The sequence below is a fragment of the Salvelinus fontinalis genome, chromosome 7 (genome assembly GCF_029448725.1).
Source record: "Salvelinus fontinalis isolate EN_2023a chromosome 7, ASM2944872v1, whole genome shotgun sequence".
Classification (NCBI taxonomy): Eukaryota; Metazoa; Chordata; class Actinopteri; order Salmoniformes; family Salmonidae; genus Salvelinus; species Salvelinus fontinalis.
This window is the reverse complement of record NC_074671.1, coordinates 53213240-53235504: the sequence shown is the minus strand read 5'-3', so window position 1 is coordinate 53235504 and position 22265 is coordinate 53213240. Positions and strand designations below refer to the sequence as shown.

At 43.0% G+C, this 22265-nt stretch overlaps 2 protein-coding genes across 3 annotated transcripts in view; one reads left to right on the top strand and one right to left on the bottom strand.

Moving 5' to 3' along the window:
• Window positions 1-15347, bottom strand: part of LOC129859675 (xin actin-binding repeat-containing protein 2-like) — a 49256-nt gene extending 33909 nt beyond the window's left edge. Inside the window, exon 1 of the mRNA XM_055929737.1 lies at window positions 14913-15347. Coding sequence (XP_055785712.1) covers window positions 14913-15143 — 231 coding nt within the window. The 5' untranslated portion in view covers window positions 15144-15347. The remainder of the gene's footprint in view (window positions 1-14912) is intronic.
• A 4283-nt stretch (window positions 15348-19630) lies between these two features.
• The window catches only part of LOC129859674 (cysteine/serine-rich nuclear protein 3-like), a 30439-nt gene continuing 27804 nt past the window's right edge, over window positions 19631-22265 (top strand). The window contains exons 1-2 of one of the 2 annotated variants that reach the window (XM_055929734.1): window positions 19631-19929; window positions 20813-20862. The gene's annotated coding sequence lies outside the window, so the exon portion shown is untranslated. The remainder of the gene's footprint in view (window positions 19930-20812; window positions 20863-22265) is intronic. The other variant, XM_055929736.1, reaches the window with a different exon arrangement.

The window sequence follows — 22265 nt, the reverse complement described above, 5'->3', positions numbered from 1 at the left end:
AAAGGAACACAAAATTCAGCATCCCAATTAGGATCTGGCTAAAAATACTGGAATCAGTTAAAGAACCCATTGCCATTTATGGTTGTGAGGTTATCAAAATGGGACAAACACCAAATTAAGACTCTGCATGCAGAATTCTATACAAGTATAATCTGTGTACAACGTAAAACATCAAATAATGCTTGCACAGCAGAATTAGGCCAATACTAGCTAATTATCACAATCCAGAAAAGAGACGTTAAATTCTGCAACCTTCTAAAAGGAAGCGATTCCCAAACCTTCCATAACAAAGACATCACCTACAGAAGGATTAACCTAGAGAAGAGTTCCCTAAGCAAGCTGGTCCTGGGGCTCCGTTCACAAACATAAACAGACCCCACAGAGCCCCAGGACATCAACAGCAACACAATTTGACCCTACCAAATCACGAGAAAACATAATTACTTGACACATTTGAAAGAATTAACCACAAATTAACAGAGCAAACTGGAATGCTATTTTGACTATGTACAGACTCAGTGAGCATACCTGCTATTGAGACAGGAACTCCCATAGGCAGAGCTGGCTCTCAAGAGAATATGGGCTATGTGCAGACTGCCCCAGAATGTGATGGAAACTGAGCTGCATTTCCTAACCTCCTGCCAAATGTGTGATACACACTTTTCTCTCAGATTACACAGATCCACAAAGAATTTGAAAAGAAATCCAATTTTGATAAACTCCCATATCTATTGGGTGAAATACGACAGTGTGCCGTCACAGCAGCAATATTTGTGACCTGTTGCCACAAGAAAAGGGCGACCAGTGAAAAACATAAATATGGGTTGTATTTACAATGGTGTTTGTTCATTTATTTTCCATTTTGTACTTTAACTATTTGAACATCGTTATAACACTGTACGTTGCCCTACTATGATATTTGAGATGTCTCTATTCTTTTGAAACTTTTGGGAGTGTAATGTTTACTGTTAATTTCTAATTCTATTCAACTTTTGTTCATTGTCTATTTAACATATGTTTCCCATGCCAATATAGCCATTTGAATTGAACTGAGCGAGAGGTAGAGAGAGGGATACAGAGAGTGAGAGAGGAGACATACAGACAGACACATAGTGGAGAGAAAGAGAGAGGCTGAGTAGAGAGAGCGTGTTGTGACGGAGTGGGCCCAGCTTGGCTGTGGCGTCTCCAAGCAGGTTTGAGATGATTAGGAGCCTCTGTCTCGCTGGGCCAGCTGACACACACAGAGGAGCTAAACAGTACTGTGTGCCAGACGGCCAGACGGCCAGACGGCCAGACAGACAGGCTGTAGAAGTGTCATATGTTGTATGGGTGGAGAGCATTATTCTAGGTACCAGGCTTTATTGTTGGTAACACCTCTCACTCTAACACTCATCACAACACAGCACATCAAACCCAGAAAAGCCGCAGCTACAGTGGTGGGTTAGTGATGATGTAACACTCCTCTGAGTGTAGGCTACTTTGCACTGGATTTATGGAGGGTGTAGGAAGTACTCTGAAAAAATTGTTAATGTTGATATAACATGCATAATCATTTTTTCCACTGAACATTTCTGAGAGAGACAGAGAGTCGGAAACTACAGAGAGTCAACTTGAAAAATAGAGTGTGGTTCTGAAATGTGCTCATCATGCTTCACCATAGATGGGACTTGTTTATGAAGTACAGTGGCCTGCTTGTTAAGTCCCCAGAACCAGCATCACTCTCTGTGTGTCTCTCTGTGTGTCTCTCTGTGTGTCTCTCTGTCTCTCTCTCTCTCTCTCTCTCTCTCTCTCTCTCACTCACTCTCTCACTCTTTCTCTCACTCTCTCTCTCTCTCACACACTCGCTCTTGCTCTCTCACTCTCGCTCACTCTTTCTCTCTCACTCGCTCACTCTCTCTCTCTCTCAATTTCAATTGGGAAACATGGGAAACATATGTTAACATTGCCAAAGCAAGGGATCTAGATAATAAACAAAAGTGAAATAAACAATAAAAATGAACAGTAAACATTACACTCACAAAAGTTCCAAAAGAATAAAGACATTACAAATGTCATATTATGTGCAAATAGTTCAAGTACAAAAGGCAAAATAAAATAAAACATAAATATGAGTTGTATTTACAATGGTGTTTGTTCTTCTTCACTGGTTGCACCTTTCTTATGGCAACAGGTCACACATCTTGCTGCTGTGACGGCACACTGTGGTATTTCACCCAATAGATATGGGAGTTTAACAAAATTGGGTTTGTTTTCTAATTCTTTGTGTATCTGTGTATTCTGAGGGAAATATGTGTCTCTAATATCATACATTGGGCAGAAGTTTAGGAAGTGCAGCTCAGTTTCCACCTCATTTTGTGGGCAGTGTGCACACAGCCTGTCTTCTCTTGAGAGCCAGGTCTGCCTACGGCGGCCTTTCTCAATAGCAAGGATATGCTCACTGAGTCTGTACATAGTCAAAGCTTTCCTCAAGTTTAGGTCAGTTACAGTGGTCAGGCATTCTGCCACTGTGTACTCACTGTTAAGGGCCAAATAGCATTCTAGTTCTGCTCTGTTTTTTTGTTCATTCTCTCCAATATGTCTCTCTCTCTCTCATTCTCTCTCGTTCTTGCTCTCTCTCTCTTCCTAGGCCATTCTCTCTGTCTCATCCCCCTGGGCCTATGCGTAATGAATGCAAATCATGTTTCACTCCCTTGTATCAGGCTCCTCTGCCTCCTAATGTTTGCTGAGCGCTGCCAAACACCAACTCCATCCGATGCTATTTATACGTACGAGTGATGGATCTAAACCGGTATATCCAGAACCTTCTCCATTTCCAGACAGTGACTTTGGACATAATCAGGGGGGCCCTTGTTCATCAATGCTGATACAATGTTCTGGGGATATAGGCCTAGTCTATCTTTGTGTATATGGATATAGACAGGTGGAAGCAAAATAAACTAGCTGCGAGTGTGTGCTCAGTTTGACCAACAGTGTTGCTGTTAATGATTAAGCCATCACTCCGAATACCGTTCGTCATCCAGTTATAAATAAAGCTTTAACAGGTTTGAAAAAAAACTAACATTTAATCTATTTCACCATGGCAACCATCACAGTAGCAGCCAGGTCTGTGTGAGGGGACGTTATGAATTACAGTGCTGTCTTTGTCTCAGAGCAATATCTACATAAATGATTAAACTGTAAGCCCTGTGGGTCGGGTAGTAATCCGTTGGCATGCACGCTCCGGTGCCGTTCTGGGTGTCGTCATAATACTGTTGTAAAAAAGAGAAAAGGGCCCTGAAACACAGAATCATGCTGGTGGTGAAGACGGGCTATGACGATAAGGAAGCTGATTGGTAAACAATAGGAAAGGAATTCTCATATGCACATAACAGATATGTACAAGATGAAGGCTTTAGAAAGGGAAGCCCCCAAATCAAATTCCCTACCTGTAGAGTATCTAGAATAGAACCTGTTTTAGGTCAAGTCAATGGAAATGAAAAGCCAGGTGACGACGTGACCTGGCCATTGGTTTAACTGTACAACAGAAAAGTGCTGGTAATAATTGGAATGTCTAGCGTTCAGAGACCAACTCCTTTGTCATCTGGCCGTGTGGTTGGACTCATACAGCCGTGACTCCATTAAATGATTTGAATCAGTGAAACTGAGACGAGGTGGAAGTGTCTCATAGAGCTAATGGAATTTTACAAGTGAGCCATTGAGCCACTTTGGGTCGGGCTGGGCTGGACAAGAGAGGGCTGGAAGAATGGGTCAGAATGAAGGGGCTTTGGTATGGGTGTTAGTAAACTGTAGCCTCAATGTCAACATAACATTAACCATTTGGAGCTTTAAAAGAGGCTCTCAAACCTGTTTGCCAAATACCACTTCCTGTCAACCAGGGCACCCAATGAAATGACAGTAAACACAATTGACTAACCCCTAAATATAACACGCAAGCATACACATGATGTTGTGTCAAGTGTCAAGTTACCAAGCTGAAAATTCTGCATATGGGACACATTACATCATGTTCAAAGCCTCCATAAAAATGAAAGGATAATCATGCTCCCGAGTGGCACAGCGGTCTAAGGCACTGCATCTCAGTGCTAGAGGCGTTACTACAGACCCTAGTTCGATTCCAGACTGTATCACCATGATTGGGAGTCACTTGGGCGGCGCACAATTGGCCCAGTGTCGTCCGGGTTTGGCCGGGGTAGGCCGTCATTGTATATAAGAATTTGTTCTTAACTAACTTGCCTACTTAAATAAAGGTAAAAAAAAATAAATGCTGTTGTACATCCAACAGTACAGAGGTACGGTAGCTACTCAAGCTGTGAAAATCAACCCAAGCTCCCATGTACATTCCCAACCGCACGTGCCACCATCTGAATGTGTGCAGCTGGCCTTCAGGATATGTCACATTTAAAGCCACCCATGACATCAAGCTTCATAAGTCACAGTGGGCTGTATATTTAGAGACTGGGTGTCCCTTGAAGTGGTGAAGTGAGGATGGGGAGTGGGCTATCTATCTCAGAAGCCCCCTAGGACCTCCAAAAATAAAACTACCCGAGATGAACTCCCTGGTGAAATAACAGGACAATGACACAGAACGTGCCATGGTGTAGTGACATAGAATCTATCTCTGTGACATGGTGTGGTGACATAGATTCTATCGCTGTGCCATGCTGTGGTGACATAGATCCTATGTGTGTGCCATGCTGTGGTGACATAGATCCTATCTCTGTGCCATGCTGTGGTGACATAGCTCCTATCTCTGTGCCATGCTGTGGTGACATGGATCCTATCTCTGTGCCATGCTGTGGTGACATAGATCCTATCTCTGTGCCATGCTGCACTGAAACCCCGGCTGCCTAAGTATGATTCTCAAACAGGGACAACGATTGACAGCTGCCTCTGATTGAGAATCATACCAGGCCGAACACACAAAACCCCAACATAGAAAACAACACATAGACAACCCACCGAACTCTCGCCCTGACCATACTAAATAAATACAAAACAAGGGAAAACAGGTCAGGAACGTGACAACAATGTAGAAAATAGTACAAATATATACAAACCCTTGAATGTCCAAACCTTTGACTGGTACTGTATATATGTATTCACAAGTCATATACACATTTAATGTGAATATAGAGACATCTCCATATTGCCTCTTCTTAATAATTAGTGCTGTTTTAATGTGTTGTTTTAATGCACATCATAGAGGAGCAATATCAACGTTTCCATTGTCATCTGATATTCAGATTTGAATTAAACATGACATTTGTTATAGATGAGAAACAATAGCGCTAAACACTAAAGTGTTTATAAATGTCATAGCTGTTTAATCAAATCAAAGTTTATTGGTCACGTACTGTACATAGTTCAGCAGATGTTATAGCGGGTTCAGCGAAAGGCTTGTGTTACTAGCGCCTAACAGTGCAGCCAAAATGTCAAATAATAATCAAAAAACAGAAATCACGAATGTCAGAACGAAACCAGTTAACAACCCAGATAACACTGTAATCCAAATGCAATCGGAAGCCATCCTTAAAAGTTGCATACCTGAACAGGTAGGTCTATAATGAAGAAATAGAACCAAAGTCATACAGCATGTATCACTCCACAGAGATAGGATCCATGTCACCACAGCATGGCACACAGATAGGATCTATGTCACCACAGCATGGCACAGAGATAGGATCTATGTCACCACAGCATGGCACACAGATAGGATCTATGTCACCACAGCATGGCACAGAGATAGGATCCATGTCACCACAGCATGGCACACAGATAGGATCTATGTCACCACAGCATGGCACAGAGATAGGATCTATGTCACTACACCATGGCACGTTCTGTGTCATTGTCCTGTTATTTCACCAGGGAGTTCATCTCGGGTAGTTTTATTTTTGGAGGTCCTAGGGGGCTTCTGAGATAGATAGCCCGCCTGCCCAGCGCCGTCTGAGCCGCCCGCCTGCCCAGCGCCGTCTGAGCCGCCCGTCTGAGCCGCCCGCCGTCTGAGCCGCCCGCCTGTCCCGAGCCGTCAGAGCCGCCCGTCTGTCCCGAGCCGCCAGAGCCGTCTGCCAGACAGGAGCAGCCAGAGCCGTCCGCCAGACATGACCAGCCAGAGCCGTCCGCCAGACAGGAGCAGCCAGAGCAGTCCGCCAGACATGACCAGCCAGAGCCGTCAGCCAGCCTTGACCAGCCAGAGCCGTCAGCCAGCCATGACCAGCCAGAGCCGTCAGCCAGCCATAACTAGCCAGAGCCGTCAGCCAGCCATGACCAGCCAGAGCCGTCAGCCAGCCAGGACCAGCCAGAGCCGCCAGCCAGCCAGGAGCTGCCAGAGCCGCCCGCCGGCCAGGATCTGCCAGAGCCGTCTGCCAGTCATGAGCTGCCCTTCAGTCCGGAGCTGCCCCTCAGTCCGGTGCTGCCCCTCAGTCCGGTGCTGCCCCTCAGTCCGGTGCTGCCCCTCAGTCCGGTGCTGCCCCTTAGTCCGGTGCTGCCCCTTGGTCCAGTGGGGTTGATATGGAGTGTGGTTGTTAGGAGGAGGCCACGGGGGCGATTAAGGAGGTGGACAAAAACATTGTTTAAGTGGTGTCCATGTCCCGCGCCAGAGCCGCCACCGCGGACAGACGCCCACCCAGACCCTCCCCTAGAGTTTTAGGTGGTGCGCCCCGAGTTCGCACCTTGAGGGGGGGGTTCTGTCACGTTCCTGACCTGTTTTCCCTTGTTTTGTATTTATTTTGTATGGTCAGGGCGTGAGTTGGGTGGGTTGTCTATGTGTTGTTTTCTATGTTGGGGTTTTGTGTGTTCGGCCTAGGTATGATTCTTAATCAGAGGCAGCTGTCAATCGTTGTCCTTGATTGAGAATCATACTTAGGCAGCCGGGGTTTCACTTGTGTTTTGTGGGTGTTTGTTCCTTGTTAGTGTTTCGCCACACGGGACTGTCACGGTAGTTTCATTTTGTTATTTTGTATCGCATATTGTTTTCGTGTTATTAAATTTCCATGGAAACTAACCAATCTGCATATTGGTCCGATCCTTCTCGCCTCTCCTCGTCTTATGAGGAGAACGACATAGACTATCGTTACAATTGTAGAATAATAATGAAGACACCAAAACTATGAAATAACACATCTGGAATCATGTAGTAACCAAAATAGTAGCGACCCTTTGCAGTGATGGCAGCTTTTACACACTCTTGGCATTCTCTCAACCAGCTTCACCTGGAATGCTTTTCCAACAGTCTTGAAGGAGTTCCCACACGTGCTGAGCACTTGTTGGCTGCTTTTCCTTCACTCTGCGGTCCAACTCATCCCAAACCATCTCAATTGGGTTGAGGTCGGCTGATTGTGGAGGCCAGGTCATCTGACACATCACTCCATCACTCTCCTTCTTGGTCAAATAGCCCTTTTTATTTTATTGACATTTTCATTTCACCTTTATTTACCAGGTAGGCTAGTTAAGAACAAGTTCTCATTTACAACTGCGACCTGGCCAAGATAAAGCAAAGCAGTGCGACACAAACAACAACACAGAGTTACACATGGAATAAAGAAGCGTACAGTCAATAACACAAATAGCCCTTACACAGCCTGGAGGTGTGTTGGGTCATTGTCCTGTTGAAAAACAAATGATAGTCCCACTAAGCGCAAACCAGATGGGATGGCGTTTCGCTGCAGAATGTTGTGGTAGCCATGCTGGTTAAGTGTGCCTTGAATTCTAAATAAATCACTGACAGTGTCACCAGCAAAGCACCATCACACCTCCTCCTCCAGGCTTCACAGTGGGAACCACATGCAGAGATTTGTATTTTATTTAACTAGACCAGTCAGTTAAGAACAAATTCTTATTTACAATGACTGTCTACTGGGAAACAGTGGGTTAACTGCCTTGTTCAGGGGCAGAACGACAGATTTTTACCTTGTCAGCTCGGGGATTCAATCCAGCAACCTTTCGGTTACTGGCCCAATGCGCTAACCACTAGGTTACTTGTTGCCCCTGCTGTTCACCTACTCCGCATCTCACAAAGACACGACGGTTGGAACCAAAATCTCAAATTTGCACTCATCAGACCAAAGGACCAATTTCCACCGGTCTAATGTTCATTGCTCATGTTTCTTGACCCAAGCAAGTCTCTTCTTATTATTGGTGTCCTTTAGTAGGGGTATATTTGCAGCAATATGACCATGAAGGCCTGATTCACGCAGTCTCCTCTGAACAGTTGATGTTGAGATGTGTCAGTTACTTGAACTCCGTGAAGCATTTATTTGGGCTGCAATGTCTGAGGCTGGTAACTCTAAGGAACTTGTCCTCTGCAGCAGAGGTAAATCTGGGTCGTCCTTTCCTGTGGCGGCCCTCATGAGAGCCAGTTTCATCATAGCGCTTGATGTTTTTTGCGACTGCACTTGAAGCAACTTTAAAAGTTCCTTAAATATTCCGGATTGACTGACCTTCATGTTTTAAAATAGTGATGGACTGTCGTTTCTCTTTACTTATTAGAGCTGTTCTTGCCATAATATGGACTTTGTCTTTTACCAAATAGGGCTATCTTTTGTATACCATCCCTACCTTGTCACAACGCAACTGATTGACTCATACTCATTAAGAAGGAAAGAAATTCCACAAATTCACTTTTAACAAGGCAGACATGTTATTTTAAGTGCATTCCAGGTGACTACCTCATGAAGCTGGTTCAGAGAATGCCAAGAGTGTGCAAAGCTGTCATCAAGGCAAAGGGTGGCTACTTTGAAGAATCTCAAATATAAATATATATATTTTGATTTGTTTAACACTTTTTTGGTTACTACATGATTCCATATGTATTGTTTAATAGTATTGATGTCTTCACAATTATTCTACTATGTAGAAAATAGTTTAAAAAAAAAGAAAAACCCTTGAATGAGTAGGTGTGTCAAAACTTTTGACTGGTACTGTATATATATACATATATATACAGTATATATATATATATATATATATATATATATATATATATATATATATATATATATATATATATATATATTCACACGTAAATCCCTGAGGTCATCTCATTAGGATAGCATGGTGATTAAGCTGAAGCAGGACTAATTGGTGTGTCTCCCAGACATTTGATTGCCCCCCTCTGGTTGGGACTGGTAACGACATCTGATTCCACTGTCAACCAGTACAGGGAACCCGTGTGTATGTGAGTGTGTGCATGTGTGTGCGGGCGTGCGCATGAGTGTTACACAACCAGGGTCAGACAGACCATGTAAACATAAGCAGAAGGGGGTCGGCTAGTCAGCTAGTCCACTCGAGCAAAAAAGGAGCTCTTCGCTCTGAACATAAACTATTGCATCACTCCACATCTGTGGATAATGGAAACATAGCCTGTCCTCCTCTACAGTGGAATCAGTGAAGTTATGGCACTACTTATAAGACCACCCGGCGATGATCCATCCTCCATTGTTATGTCTAACCTCTCAATGACATCCCAGGCATTCCACTGTATAAATATTAAAATATCCCACCAAAGCTGACATTTGATTAAATATGCATTGCAACCCTACAGATAAGGCTAGACACAGAGTCATGTTTTATAGTGAGCTGCAAACCTTTTTTTCTGTGATCTGTGAACACTGGCTCTGTGTTGAACTGACACAGGCTTTTGTTAGACGACTAAATCAGAGAGAAGAAGGTGACCTTCCCGTTGCCTGCGAATACTGTGTGGCTGAGAATGTTATTAGAAACCAGAGTGAAACAGAGACAAAATAACAGTCAGATTATTGTGCTTCATTCAAGGTCTCCTTTAATTAAGTGTTCTAAAGGGGTATTAATCAAATATTAATATTCTGCTTTATTGTTTCTCAAGTCACCTTGCCCCAAAAGGGGACAGAATGAATCTGATTTGGGGGAACAAAAAGCACTTTAACACCACGGGCACACAGAACGAAAATTAAAAACGAGAATTAAATCTTCTGCAGAGGAAATTGAAAGGAAACGGCAAATCGGATTAACATTCATTAAGAATCAAACGTCAAATAGAAAAGTAAGGTTATATATGATTCAAAGGAAGAATTAGACAGTGACAAGTATCCGTGTTCTCAAAATTAAGATTCAAGATGACAGAAAGATCGGTTTCTTTACATAATTTTGGTCACGCAAAAGGAAGGATGTATTCCAAATGGGTGTCGTAGAGTAAAAGTAAGGCTTTATCCCTCTTTCCTTGACTTGAATGAGGAAATAGAAGAAGGCTTGAGAGTCATCATATTGGATCCCTATAGAAATACAAGCAGTTCAGCGTTAGTATATCACAACGTTACAGTAGATAAACCACCATTGTATGGGGATTGGGGGCGGCAGGTAGCCTATGCGGTTAAGAGCATTGGGCCAGTAACCGAAAAGTTGCCTGTTCAAATTCTCGAGCTGACTGAGGGAAAAGTCTGTCAATGTGCACTTGGGCAAGGCTCTTAACCCTAATTGCTTCTGTAAGTCGCTCTGGGTGAGAGCATCTGCTAAATGACACAAATGGGAAATGAAAGTTAGCCTCTTAGCCTAACCTACATCATCTCAGTCTCATCATGAATGTCAGTCAGCTCATGTCAAGGGAATCAAATAATTCATCTTTGAACTGTGTTAGAAGCAAATGTATCCTAAATGTATTATAGTACAAGGTCCATTGGGGAATAGCCAAACTCTGTTCTTATCAGGATGTTTTTGGTTTATTATGGCTCCGTTCCACTCTGTCTCGCCACACTAGTCTAAATATACTTAACAAGGCTTAACTTTCCCGAAAATACTACATTTCACTCAGTACCAGATGAAGTTTTTACTGTGCATTTGAGACATGGCCAGTTATTCTGAGCCCAAGAATGTCTGTGAAAGATTGCATCTTTTGGACCTTTCACATCAGTGGTTCAGTATTGTGGTCGCTTGCAAACTACAGTACAGTCATCTGAGAAACCTCTCACATTTCCTTTCACATCTTTAGTCACTCTCCTCTCCCCAAACACAACCTCCTCTTCCTTCCCACCTCATTTCCTCTCTCTCTCTCTGCCTGCCTGCCTGCCGCGCCCCACCAGCGGCCAGTAACCAGCCCTCTCTCTCTCTCTCTCTCTCTCTCTCTCTCTCTCTCTCTCTCTCTCTCTCTCTCTCTCTCTCTCTCTCTCTCTCTCTCTCTCTCTCTCTCTCTCTCTCTCTCTCTCTCTCTCTCTCTCTCTCTCTCTCTCTCTCTCTCTCTCTCTCTCTCTCTCTCTCTCTCTCTCTCTCTCTCTCTCTCTCTCTCTCCTCTCTCTCTCTCTCTCTCTCTCTCTCTCTCTCTCTCTCTCTCTCTCTCTCTCTCTCTCTCTCTCTCTCTCTCTCTCTCTCTCTCTCTCTCTCTCTCTCTCTCTCTCTCTCTCTCTCTCTCTCTCTCTCATAATGTAATCTTGTCGGTGAGGTCGCTTACACTTATTAATTAAAGAACAGTAAAGATAAAAAAACTCACAAAACAACGACCCCCTCAGAAGAACAACAACCCCCTCACAAAAGAACAACTATTTTGTTTTTGACATTTCTGCTCTTGTGGTTAAACTACTAAGAATGACGCTTCTCGGCCTTTAATCAGTTTAGCTGACTTTACCTTCCTCTTTGTGATCTGAAGCAACACCAGAACCCACAGATCCACATAAGAAGACAGACAGCAGGACCCAGTCCAGAACTCTGACTACGACAGGCATGATCCAGTTCTCTATAGATCCACGTCTCCACTCTGCCTGCGCTCCCATCCGATCTGAGACAGGCTGGCAATATCTAAAGGCCCTCCACTCCCGCGCTGTCAGCCACAGCCAACATACCAATTACAGGGTTATTTTTAAAATACAGCTTAACCATACAACCCCAGGAATAGGCCTTAAATAGCACAGTGTGGAATAAGCCCCGTCGCCTGTGCATGGCACTGCACTGCACAGACGAGAGCATGTGCCACCTACAGGTTTCAGCCCACAGTCGGCAGACTAGAGAGACACCATACTGCAGCTGTGCTGCCGCCTCAAGACCTCTAAAACACACAGAGCTGGGACTACTGTATGCTTCTTATGAGTAGGGCTCAGAGTTTTCCCTGACCATGAGCTAATTATGAACAGCTTTGGGACCCTGTTAAGGCCATATGGTCAGGAACAAATCTAGAACCTAGTTATGGACTAGTCAGAGCTACTATGAGTCCCACAACTAAGCAATCAAAGCCAGTGAGCTTACTGAATTGATAAGTAAGAAGTTAGTCAGTAGCAGAATGGGTGATTGATTACACACTGGTCTTAAATACATATAAAACTAAAAGCATTGTATTTGGTTAAAAACTCAACTGGAGTTGTGCATTAAGTGTGTGACCATTGAGCAAGTTGCGGAAGCTAAACTCCAAGGTATCACATTGGATGGTCAATTATCATGGTCAAGTCATAATGAAAAATGTGTTGTGAAGATGGGGAGGGGTATGTCTGTTCTGAAAATATGGCATGCGTTTTTGACACAAAAATCAACTGTACAAGTTGTTCAGGCTCTGGTCTTGTCCCATCTTGATTACTGTCCGGTAATATGGTCAAGTGCAGCAAAGAAAGACCAAGCAAAGTTGAAGCTGGCTCAAAACAGATCAGCACACCTTGCCCTTAACTGCACATACAGAACTAACATCAACAACATGCATGATAGTCTTTCCTGGTTGAGGGTTGATGAGAGATGAACTGCTTCTCTTCTTGTTTTCATGAGAGGTATTACTGTAATGGAAATTCCAGATTGTCTCGCATAATCAAAGAACATTCAGCACAGACACCCATACATAGCTCACAAGACATGCCACCAGGGATCTCTTCACATTCCCTCAAGTCCAAAACGAATTCACGACAACACACAGTATTATACAGAGCCATGATCGCATGGAACTCCCTTCCATCTCCAATTACTCAAGCAAACAGCAAAAACGACCTTAACAAAAGTGGATAAAACAACGTCCCATGGCAAAATAAGGACTCTGAAATGACGCACACATGCACGCACAGACACATTCTAACACTCACAATCTACACACACATGATTCTTTAGTTGTTTTGCTTGTATATCGTTGTATTCTACACTTGTGTGACTCTTCTTGTCTATCAGTGTATCAGTGCTTTGTTACTCGTCATGTTTTGTGTTTCGTGTGGACTCCAGGAAGAGTAGCTGCTGCTTCGGCAAAAGCTAATGGGGATCTGAACAAACCAATAAACTCCGTCAGTGTATTGATCTAGTTTATAAATAACTAAAGCTACCTTCAGGTGGTTGACACTGAGACATGGCCATGTCCTTTGTTTACAGCATGATTACGTTCCGTTTACAACTCTCAAGAGGACAGCAATAACATGGCCGGGGCTGAGAAATATCAGTTGTGTACTTAGGCTACACTTCATAGACAAGAGGATGGACTAGAGATCGATACAGATCTCTCGGTGCAGCTAATGGGGAGAGTTCACTCATTTCTTTCACTTTTGCTGTGCTCTTCATGCTATCTGCTGGTACCTTATAGATTCACTAAGGATGTTATGATGATGTTTGTATTATAGTTTTGATTAAACCAATAGAATCGACTAACTAAGAGAATAACTAGGTCAGATGGACCATTCGTTACTCAACGGTAGACATTTGGCTGTGGGATGCTTTCCCCAAAATGACCCACTTTGCTTCCAAGTGTCTGAGATTTTCCTCTGAGAGCAGCCAGCTGTAATGTGATGGAAAACCAGGCGGTGAGGCGGTGAAACAATCGCACTCGACTTCAGCGAAATAATTAGACGTAAGCACTTTTACCAGAGTCAAAAAAAAATTGGTAAACCCTTTGCCAAAGGCTGAGTCCTGTTTCTCTGGCTTTTCAGTATATTTTTTAAAGATACCTTTTAAAACACTATTTGTCTAGAGAGAAGACGCTCCAAGTATCAGAGCATCATCATTCCTGTTCATGTCTTTGTAACAATACTCCTAAACCCTAGACCGTAGTATCCACTGCTCTTTGTAACAACACTCCTAATCCCTAGACCGTAGTATCCACTGCTCTTTGTAACAACACTCCTAACCCCTAGACCGTAGTATCCACTGCTCTTTGTAACAATACTCCTAATCCCTAGACCGTAGTATCCACTGCTCTTTGTAACAACACTCCTAATCCCTAGACCGTAGTATCCACTGCTCTTTGTAACAACACTCCTAACCCCTAGACAGTGGTGTCCACTGCTCTTTGTAACAACACTCCTAACCCCTAGACAGTGGTGTCCACTGCTCTTTGTAACAACACTCCTAACCCCTAGACAGTGGTATCCACTGCTCTTTGAAACATACTTCTATCCCTGGTCATCTTGTTCTATCTTGACATTTAAACCATCATTCTTCCTAAACAGAGCATTTTCTTACTGTGTAAAAAACAAATGCAATAAAATGAGGGGGCAAACTAGTGAAACCAGATGCTACACCAGGGGTTTTGTATGTCAGTGATCACACGGACGTCTTTCACAGGATCCCACATAGCCACCCTGAAACTAGAATAGACGTATTTATGGAATTAAGCGAGAGACACAACAAGAACACAAAAATGAGCAGCAGAGCTGATGTTTTTTTTAAAAGTGTGATGCCATTGGTCACCGGACCTCCCTCTATCTACACGGATACTCTGCTCACTGTCGTTCAGACACTAGAGACAGATACATTACAACTGTGACAAAATCTGCAATGAACCTACTTCACTCAACTTACTTTTTTGAACTTTCCACAAAAGTTTGATTCAGTTTCTCACAGAAAATGTAGCACATGATTGCCCATCAGTTGGTTCCCTCCTAAACAGTCCATGGACAGAGCGCTTTGGGCCACAGTAAGTTAGGACACTGTTTGGCTAAAACATTCAATTCACATTAAGCTGTACTGCATAATAAACAAAGAAGTGTACTTACGGTGTTTGTTGCTCCTGGGGGCTTCTCAAACATCCTCTTCAAGCTACTCAGAGGGATGTCAAATCTTTCAATGGTCTTGGCAGCCTGGAGGTCTTCCCGGAGTACTTGGTCATCCGTACCGTCTGCTTGAGGGCCAGAGAGATACGGCGAGGAGGAAACGGACCCCGAGGTCGCTAATGACTCGCCACTCACCACCTCCAACTCCTCTCCATTTCCTGATTGAATTTCCATTGTTGTGGAAACCGTTTCCCCCCGTTCTTTCCTCTGGGCAGGAGTGTACAGGGGACGTCTATTGTATGACAAGGAGGTAAAGGGGCGAGATAGGAAGAGAGAGAAAAAGAGGGAGTATTGTGAGTGAGAGAAAGAGGAGTAGATGGGGCGCCGGTGCCTTTCACTGCTCTGTTCGGACCCTGTGGCTGCTCTAGACACACCAGGCTGATAGACGGCACAGAGAGGCTGGCCTTCAGAGGAGGAGAGAGGGAGAGGAGAGAGGAAAGGGTTTTCCCAGTGACACACCGTTTTTGGTCTTGGACGCAGCTCACAGTAACGTCAGCTACATAGCTATGAGAAATAAATATTCACTTTAGAGAGAGAGACAGAGGGAGACACACACAGAGAGAGAGAGAGTGACAGAGAGAGACAGAGGGAGACAAAGGGTGACACACAGAGGGAGACAGAGGGAGACACAGAGAGAGAGAAAGAGTGACAGAGAGAGAGAGAGACAGAGGGAGACAAAGGGAGACACACAGAGAGAGAGAGAGAGAGAGAGAGAGTGACAGAGAGAGAGAGAGAGACAGACAGACAGACAGACAGACAGACAGACAGACATAAGGCCTAATTTATAAATGTAATATTACACTAATAGAAGTATTATAGCCTACCTTTCAGCTTAATCCTGAAGCAAGGAACTCCAGAACCCAGTTTAGACTGAACAGACCCCTTTCTCCCTCCCTCTGTCAGTACCACCCAGGCCAGGCTGACAGGAAACAGTTGAGACCCAGGGTTGACAACGTCTCCACCCTCACACCGCCCAACCCCAGCCCTATCCTTGTCTGGCTCCAATCCTATTATTCCTGAACAAATCATGGAAGTTCTGTCACAATTAACCTCCCACCCCATGCCACCAGTGTGATGGTTGTTTTATTGTTCATTTCTTTAACACTTATTGCCCTTCCTTTCCTTGGGAGGGTGTAACTGCACTGGGCACGGCTAACGATTTGTTTGACGGTTTAAACAAATGTTTTCCTCTACTTACACCATTGGATCACAACTGTTCTACTATTTTCCTTTGTACCCCTGTAACATTAATGGTATCTTTGCTTTGTGTTGAATGTTTTTTTTGTGTCAAGACAAGGGCCTTCAGTGTGGGGACTTCGTGCTGTGTGAGCATATGCTAACTGTGCTGTAAGGTTTTGCTGGGTTTTCTGAATGAGTTTATTAAGCACTGAATCGTCAACCATGTGAAATGAATGGAATTACTTATGCATAGATTGTGAAATCCGCCAAGGCAACTCTGTGGTCCTCTCAGGTACGTCAAAAGGACTTTTTTAAGCAATAGGATTTCAAAGAGTACCTTGGCAACAGTCTCAGGTAGTAGTTGAATAGTTGAACACACTCCCATGCATTTGAAAATAGTATTTGAAATAATTATTTGAAAATACTTTCAAACATTAGGCTATTTATAGCATAGCAAATTATTATAGCAAATTACTTCCAATAGAAGTATTTGATTCGGGACACATTATTAGAAAATAGTCAAATCGTAAAACGTTGTTCAGCTCAGGGAATAAAGAGAGGGATACAATGGGATAGAGAGAGGGATACAACGGGATAGAGAGAGGGATACAGCGGGATAGAGAGAGGGATACAACAGGATAGAGAGAGGGATACAACGGGATAGAGAGAGGGATACAACGGGATAGAGAGAGGGATACAACGGAATAGAGAGAGGGATACAACGGGATAGAGAGAGGGATACAACGGGATAGAGAGAGGGATAAAACGGGATAGAGAGAGGGATACAACGGGATAGAGAGAGGGATACAACGGGATAGAGAGAGGGATACAACGGGATAGAGAGAGGGATACAACGGGATAGAGAGAGGGATACAACGGGATAGAGAGAGGGATAAAGATTGAGCGAGAGATCAGATCAACTTAATGAGTGCGAGGCCAATGACAGATGCATCTGACAGTACTGTGGGGATACAGTATGCAGCTTCATTTGAACCTGTGGCACATACATTATTTAGTGGAGGCCAAAGGTATGTGTGTCACTTTCAGATGGATCCTGTATCCGCGTGGCACACTCATCTTTCAGGAGTTACAACGCGCACACAAACACATGCACGGACGTACGCACACACACTGCCCTCTCCCACTCAAAGTGGATCAGAAGTTTAAAAAAATGGGGCCTCATACTCTCCCGTCCTAAAGTCCTCTTCATTCCCATGGAAAACCCTTCAAATACAAAGACATAACTCAACATCTACATACCAGCCATGTCATGACAAGTAGGAATATCATTTATCACGGAATGCAAAAAGAAGGGTGGGGGTGTATTTCGCTACAGAGAAGTTCTCCATTAAAAAAAAAACACTGTATTGTTTATTTTGTATCCAAATAAAAGCTCTTATTTCTAAGCTTTCATTAGATTAAGATGGGCTTTTCCCAGCAGACGGAGAATTGTTGCATGCAGTACTAGACATGTGGGTAGGTATGAGCCATTCGTGGCTTTCTAGTCACACATAGTCATTCAGTATCAGGTCTCTGTCTCGCATACTCCAGTTACTGAGGTTTACTGCAGAGCTTGGTTTTCACACGTCGCCGATACGGCAGGTGAGAAGGGACACTCTATCTAGTGAATAGTAGCATATGTTTACATAATGCTTAATGGGGTGGTCGAGTAGTTCAACAGCTACAACAGAGATGCATGGCACTCGATGCTTTGGATATTAAGTGACATTATCAAACATTTCCTTTTATATTATTTAGTTGTGTTTGTTTATAGTTGTTTTTTATAATTGTTAAACAGTGTATTGACATTTCTTTTTATTGACTATACATCTTTAAACAAACGGCCATTTGATTGAACTTCTAACAACGCTTGACCAAAAGAACGTCACACTGCTTCCCCCGTTCAATCTTACGTCATGTTCTCTTGACATCCGGATGGAACAGTATAACGAATGACTTCCCAGAAACCAGACTGAAGAGACAGATTGCAACATAGACAGTTGAGAGTTCAACATTTTAGTGAGGGAAAGCTTCATCTTGAAGTTTTGGAGGGGGATGACTAGGTTACAAGCGAAGAGCTATTAAACTTATCTTAAGCTTTAGGCCATAGTTAGCTTGTTTGGCTTGGTACTCCGCCCAGACCAGACCGTTCTTTAAACACAAACCCAGATGGTATCTGGACATTTCTCAGCCACCTCTCTCTCTCCTGCAGCTGCTGCTGGAAAAAGTGACTCCATCTCATTTAGCTCTCATTACAATGCAGCTAGAGTCAACAGGGGATAAGGGTCTCATAGATTCTATTTTTCCCAGGTACTAAGCAAGACTTTCTGTTACAAAGACATATTGAAGACGATGAATGTGCAAGACAATCAACATGAGTTACCTTTGTGTATGTAGAGTGCATTAATACAGATGTAGGATCTTAATTTGAGCCAGTTTGCTAATGCAGGACAGGACATTTTAATTATTATTATGTGGATTACAATTAATGAATATTTTTGTAAGGGTTGATACATTTTTCATTAGGGTAAATTAAGTTTTGAAATTTCAAAGTGGAAATTACAAACTTTAGAAGCTTTTTTAAAACTCAATCACACTACAAGTTTGCATTTCCTGTTGCGCAAGAACATTCTCAGCAGCAAAAGAGTGATCAAATACATCTGTAAAACCACAGAGAATGGAAATGGAACAACGGATCCAGTGTAGTATGTGGGCTGTCAGCGCCCTCTACTGTCTCTTGGCTCTAATATCACGCTCTCCAGTACCTGTACCCATTGATAATAAAACATTTAGGCCAATGATGCAAATGTCCCCAAGTAGTTGCTATTAAGTAATCTATTCAAATACACGGTGTGCTATACCCAAATACAACACTCGAATTAAGCAGATTAAATTAAATATCAAATGATAATCATACAGAATATACTATAAATATTAGTTATTATACAACTATAACAACTTGTGGACACGTCCTGGCAGGGTGTTTCTGTACCTCAGCTACGACATTCAAATATAATACTTATTCTTGACAGCTCAATACATAAAACAATACATGAAGTATTTAAATACCCTGGTGAGAGTCTAGCCAAGCTTTCCACTGGATGGCAGCAAAACATTTCCACCGCAAAAAAAATCCATAGCTGAGCCACACACACACACACACACACACACACACACACACACACACACACACACACACACACACACACACACACACACACACACACACACACACATACACACACACACACACACACACACACACACACACCAAAACACAACTTCTTATCTGAAGAACAAAGACCACAATTATTTTTGTTGGAGTTGGCAAAAATATTGTTTTATGTTTCCAAAGATAAGGTTACAATGTTGCAAAAACACGTATAATTATTTGCTATAGTAGCTAACACTTTGGTAGTCCACGTATAATTCCATTCACCTGGGAATGATTGGCTAACCTTAGTCACGTTGCCTGTAGGGCTCGTGTCAACTCCTTTCTCTCCACCATTGTCAGCGCGCGCAGCCGAAAAATCCTCCACGGATCTGTCGTGCTGCAAAACCTACTTCAAACCTAATGAATTTACGACATAATCAATTACAGCACCATGTCACTCTGTTATGCGTTTGTGTGTATGGTGCGCAAATATCATTTCAGCAGCATTTATAATTAGCCTTTCATTTAACAGTTGTCATTTAGACTACTCATTCGTTTATTTTAGCCAATACCGGACGTCATCTTATACAGTTACCAGTTTTCCGTGATGGTTTGACAACATGATTGGTAAGTCACTGTTTTTGACTGTATTAGTCTTTCCCGCTAGCCTTTTCAATTCCTATATAGCACTGTATACCGCAATACCCTGAGCGCAGTACTGTGCTTTTTCACTATCTGAATTTTAAACAAGCTGAGTGAGTGCATGATTTGAGAGATGTTACACCAACAATGCACATATTATGCAAATATAAAGTGTTTTGGAATAGAATAGTACATTTTGTTGTAGGATACGTGGTTTGTGATAGAGGCCTCATAGCCTTCAGGGTTTCTTGCTTTGTCACAGGCATAACTACATTATGTTTTCATTCAATAGGTTTCACCACTATGTTTTATTATTAGAACAATTTGACATTGGTTTTATATAAGCTGTAGTTTATATGCTAGTACCCCCCAAAAATGTATAGTTAATGACATCATAGTTGAACCTTTTCTGTTTAACTTATTCAGAAGTTACGCTTAGTTACAACAGATTGATTAAACTGTATTTGCATGTCTTATCATAAAACAATCTATGCTTTTGTAAACACACACACACACGCACACGCACACGCACACGTCAGTGCTGCAGAGAGGAGGCCACAGCCCCAGTCAGTCTGTTGAGAAAGGACATCTGTGTGTGTAGAGCCCCACTCCTGAGTCCCCTGGGAACCAATTATTCATCACCAGAAGAGACGGGGGAGAACGAGAGGGACGAGGGGGGTGGGGCAGCAACACCTGCTTTCCACTTCCCCAAGCCAAACTCTCACTATAAGCTGTGTCTCACTGCATGAGTAGTTTCTATGAGAACCCAATCCACGCTATCAGTGGATTGTGTCTCGCTATATTTCAGCCAATGTCAACTAAGAGTACATTAGCTCGTCACTCCTCACCAGTGCTCATTTCCTTACAGGCCAGCGACTTCTCGTGCCAACAACCTAACCTGATCTCTCAGCATCTAAGGTAGGTTGGCTTTAACTTGTCCAAGCATTGTTATTTCAGTGTGTATAGACTGATTTTAAACATAAGCATTAAAACACATTAAAACATTAAACATTAAACATAAAAGCTGGCCAAGACATACCGTCTGGAGATGCATAAACAAGTGCCTGTTTTTGTCTTTGTGTGTACGTGTCTATGTCTTTGCATTGCATTGTGTAATAACTTCCCCATACTTCTCCAGCTCTATTTGCTCTCCCCTGCTATCTCCTGTAGAGAGCACGATGTATAAGGTATAAGGTCTAATGTATAAGGTCTGTCCAACTAGCAGCCCTGTTAGCTGTCTGTGGCGTTTCCTAAAAGGTTCCTGATGGGACAAGCCATCATGTCGTGAGTGGGGAAGCTAAGTGCCAGTGCAGGCTGAATGATACTTGATATATCTGGGAAGAGCCTCTCTTTGTCCACCACCCCATGGTTATTATCTCTACAGGAGACATCAGGGGAGAGCAAATAGAGTTGGAGAAGTATGGGGTGTTATTACACAATACAATGCAAAGACATAGACACGTACACACAAAGACATAAACAGGCATTTGTTTATGCGTCTCCAGACTGTATGTCTTGGCCAGCTTTGAGAGAGTGCTTGTCCGGTGTACACACACACACACACACACACACACACACACACACACACACACACACACACACACACACACACACACTCTCTGTACAGGTCACGCTGATTCTCCGGCTGTCAACATCTGTCTATCAAATCCATCATCAAGCAATTCCCAATGCGTGAACTATATTACTAGAGGTCATGCCATGTTTTCCTCAGGCTTTGACTGTATATTATTAAGGTGAAGGATACATTGTTACAATTTCATAGCGAGGGAGGGAGAGAGAGAGAGAGACAGAGAGAGAGAGAGACAGAGACAGAGAGAAAGAGGTTGCATCATTGTCTGTTAAAAATATTATCCTAGTTACACTTCCAATGAATGCTTCATAATGCTTAGTAATAATATGATAGTCTATACTGTATTTTAAATGTAGAATTGTATTACTATTCTATATTTCAATGGATCATTCTGTATTGTCATTGATACAGCTCCATAACTATTGTGTGTAGGGATGCACGATATATCGGTGAGAATATCGGAATCGGCCGATATTAGCCAAAAATGCCAACATCTGTAGTTTAACGGCGATGTCGAAAACCGATGTCAAAGCTGAAGTGCATACCTATATAACGTAGGTAGGGGACGTAATGGCGTCACGAAAAATACAGTATTCCTAACCTGGCCCACAATGTCTGCTGTGTGGATCTATTTCAACGTTTTCAAAGGAAGATAACAAAAAGACCATCTGCAACGTTTGTGCTGCTGTTATTTCCCGAGAAGGGGAGAAAGTGAAATCGTTCAATACCA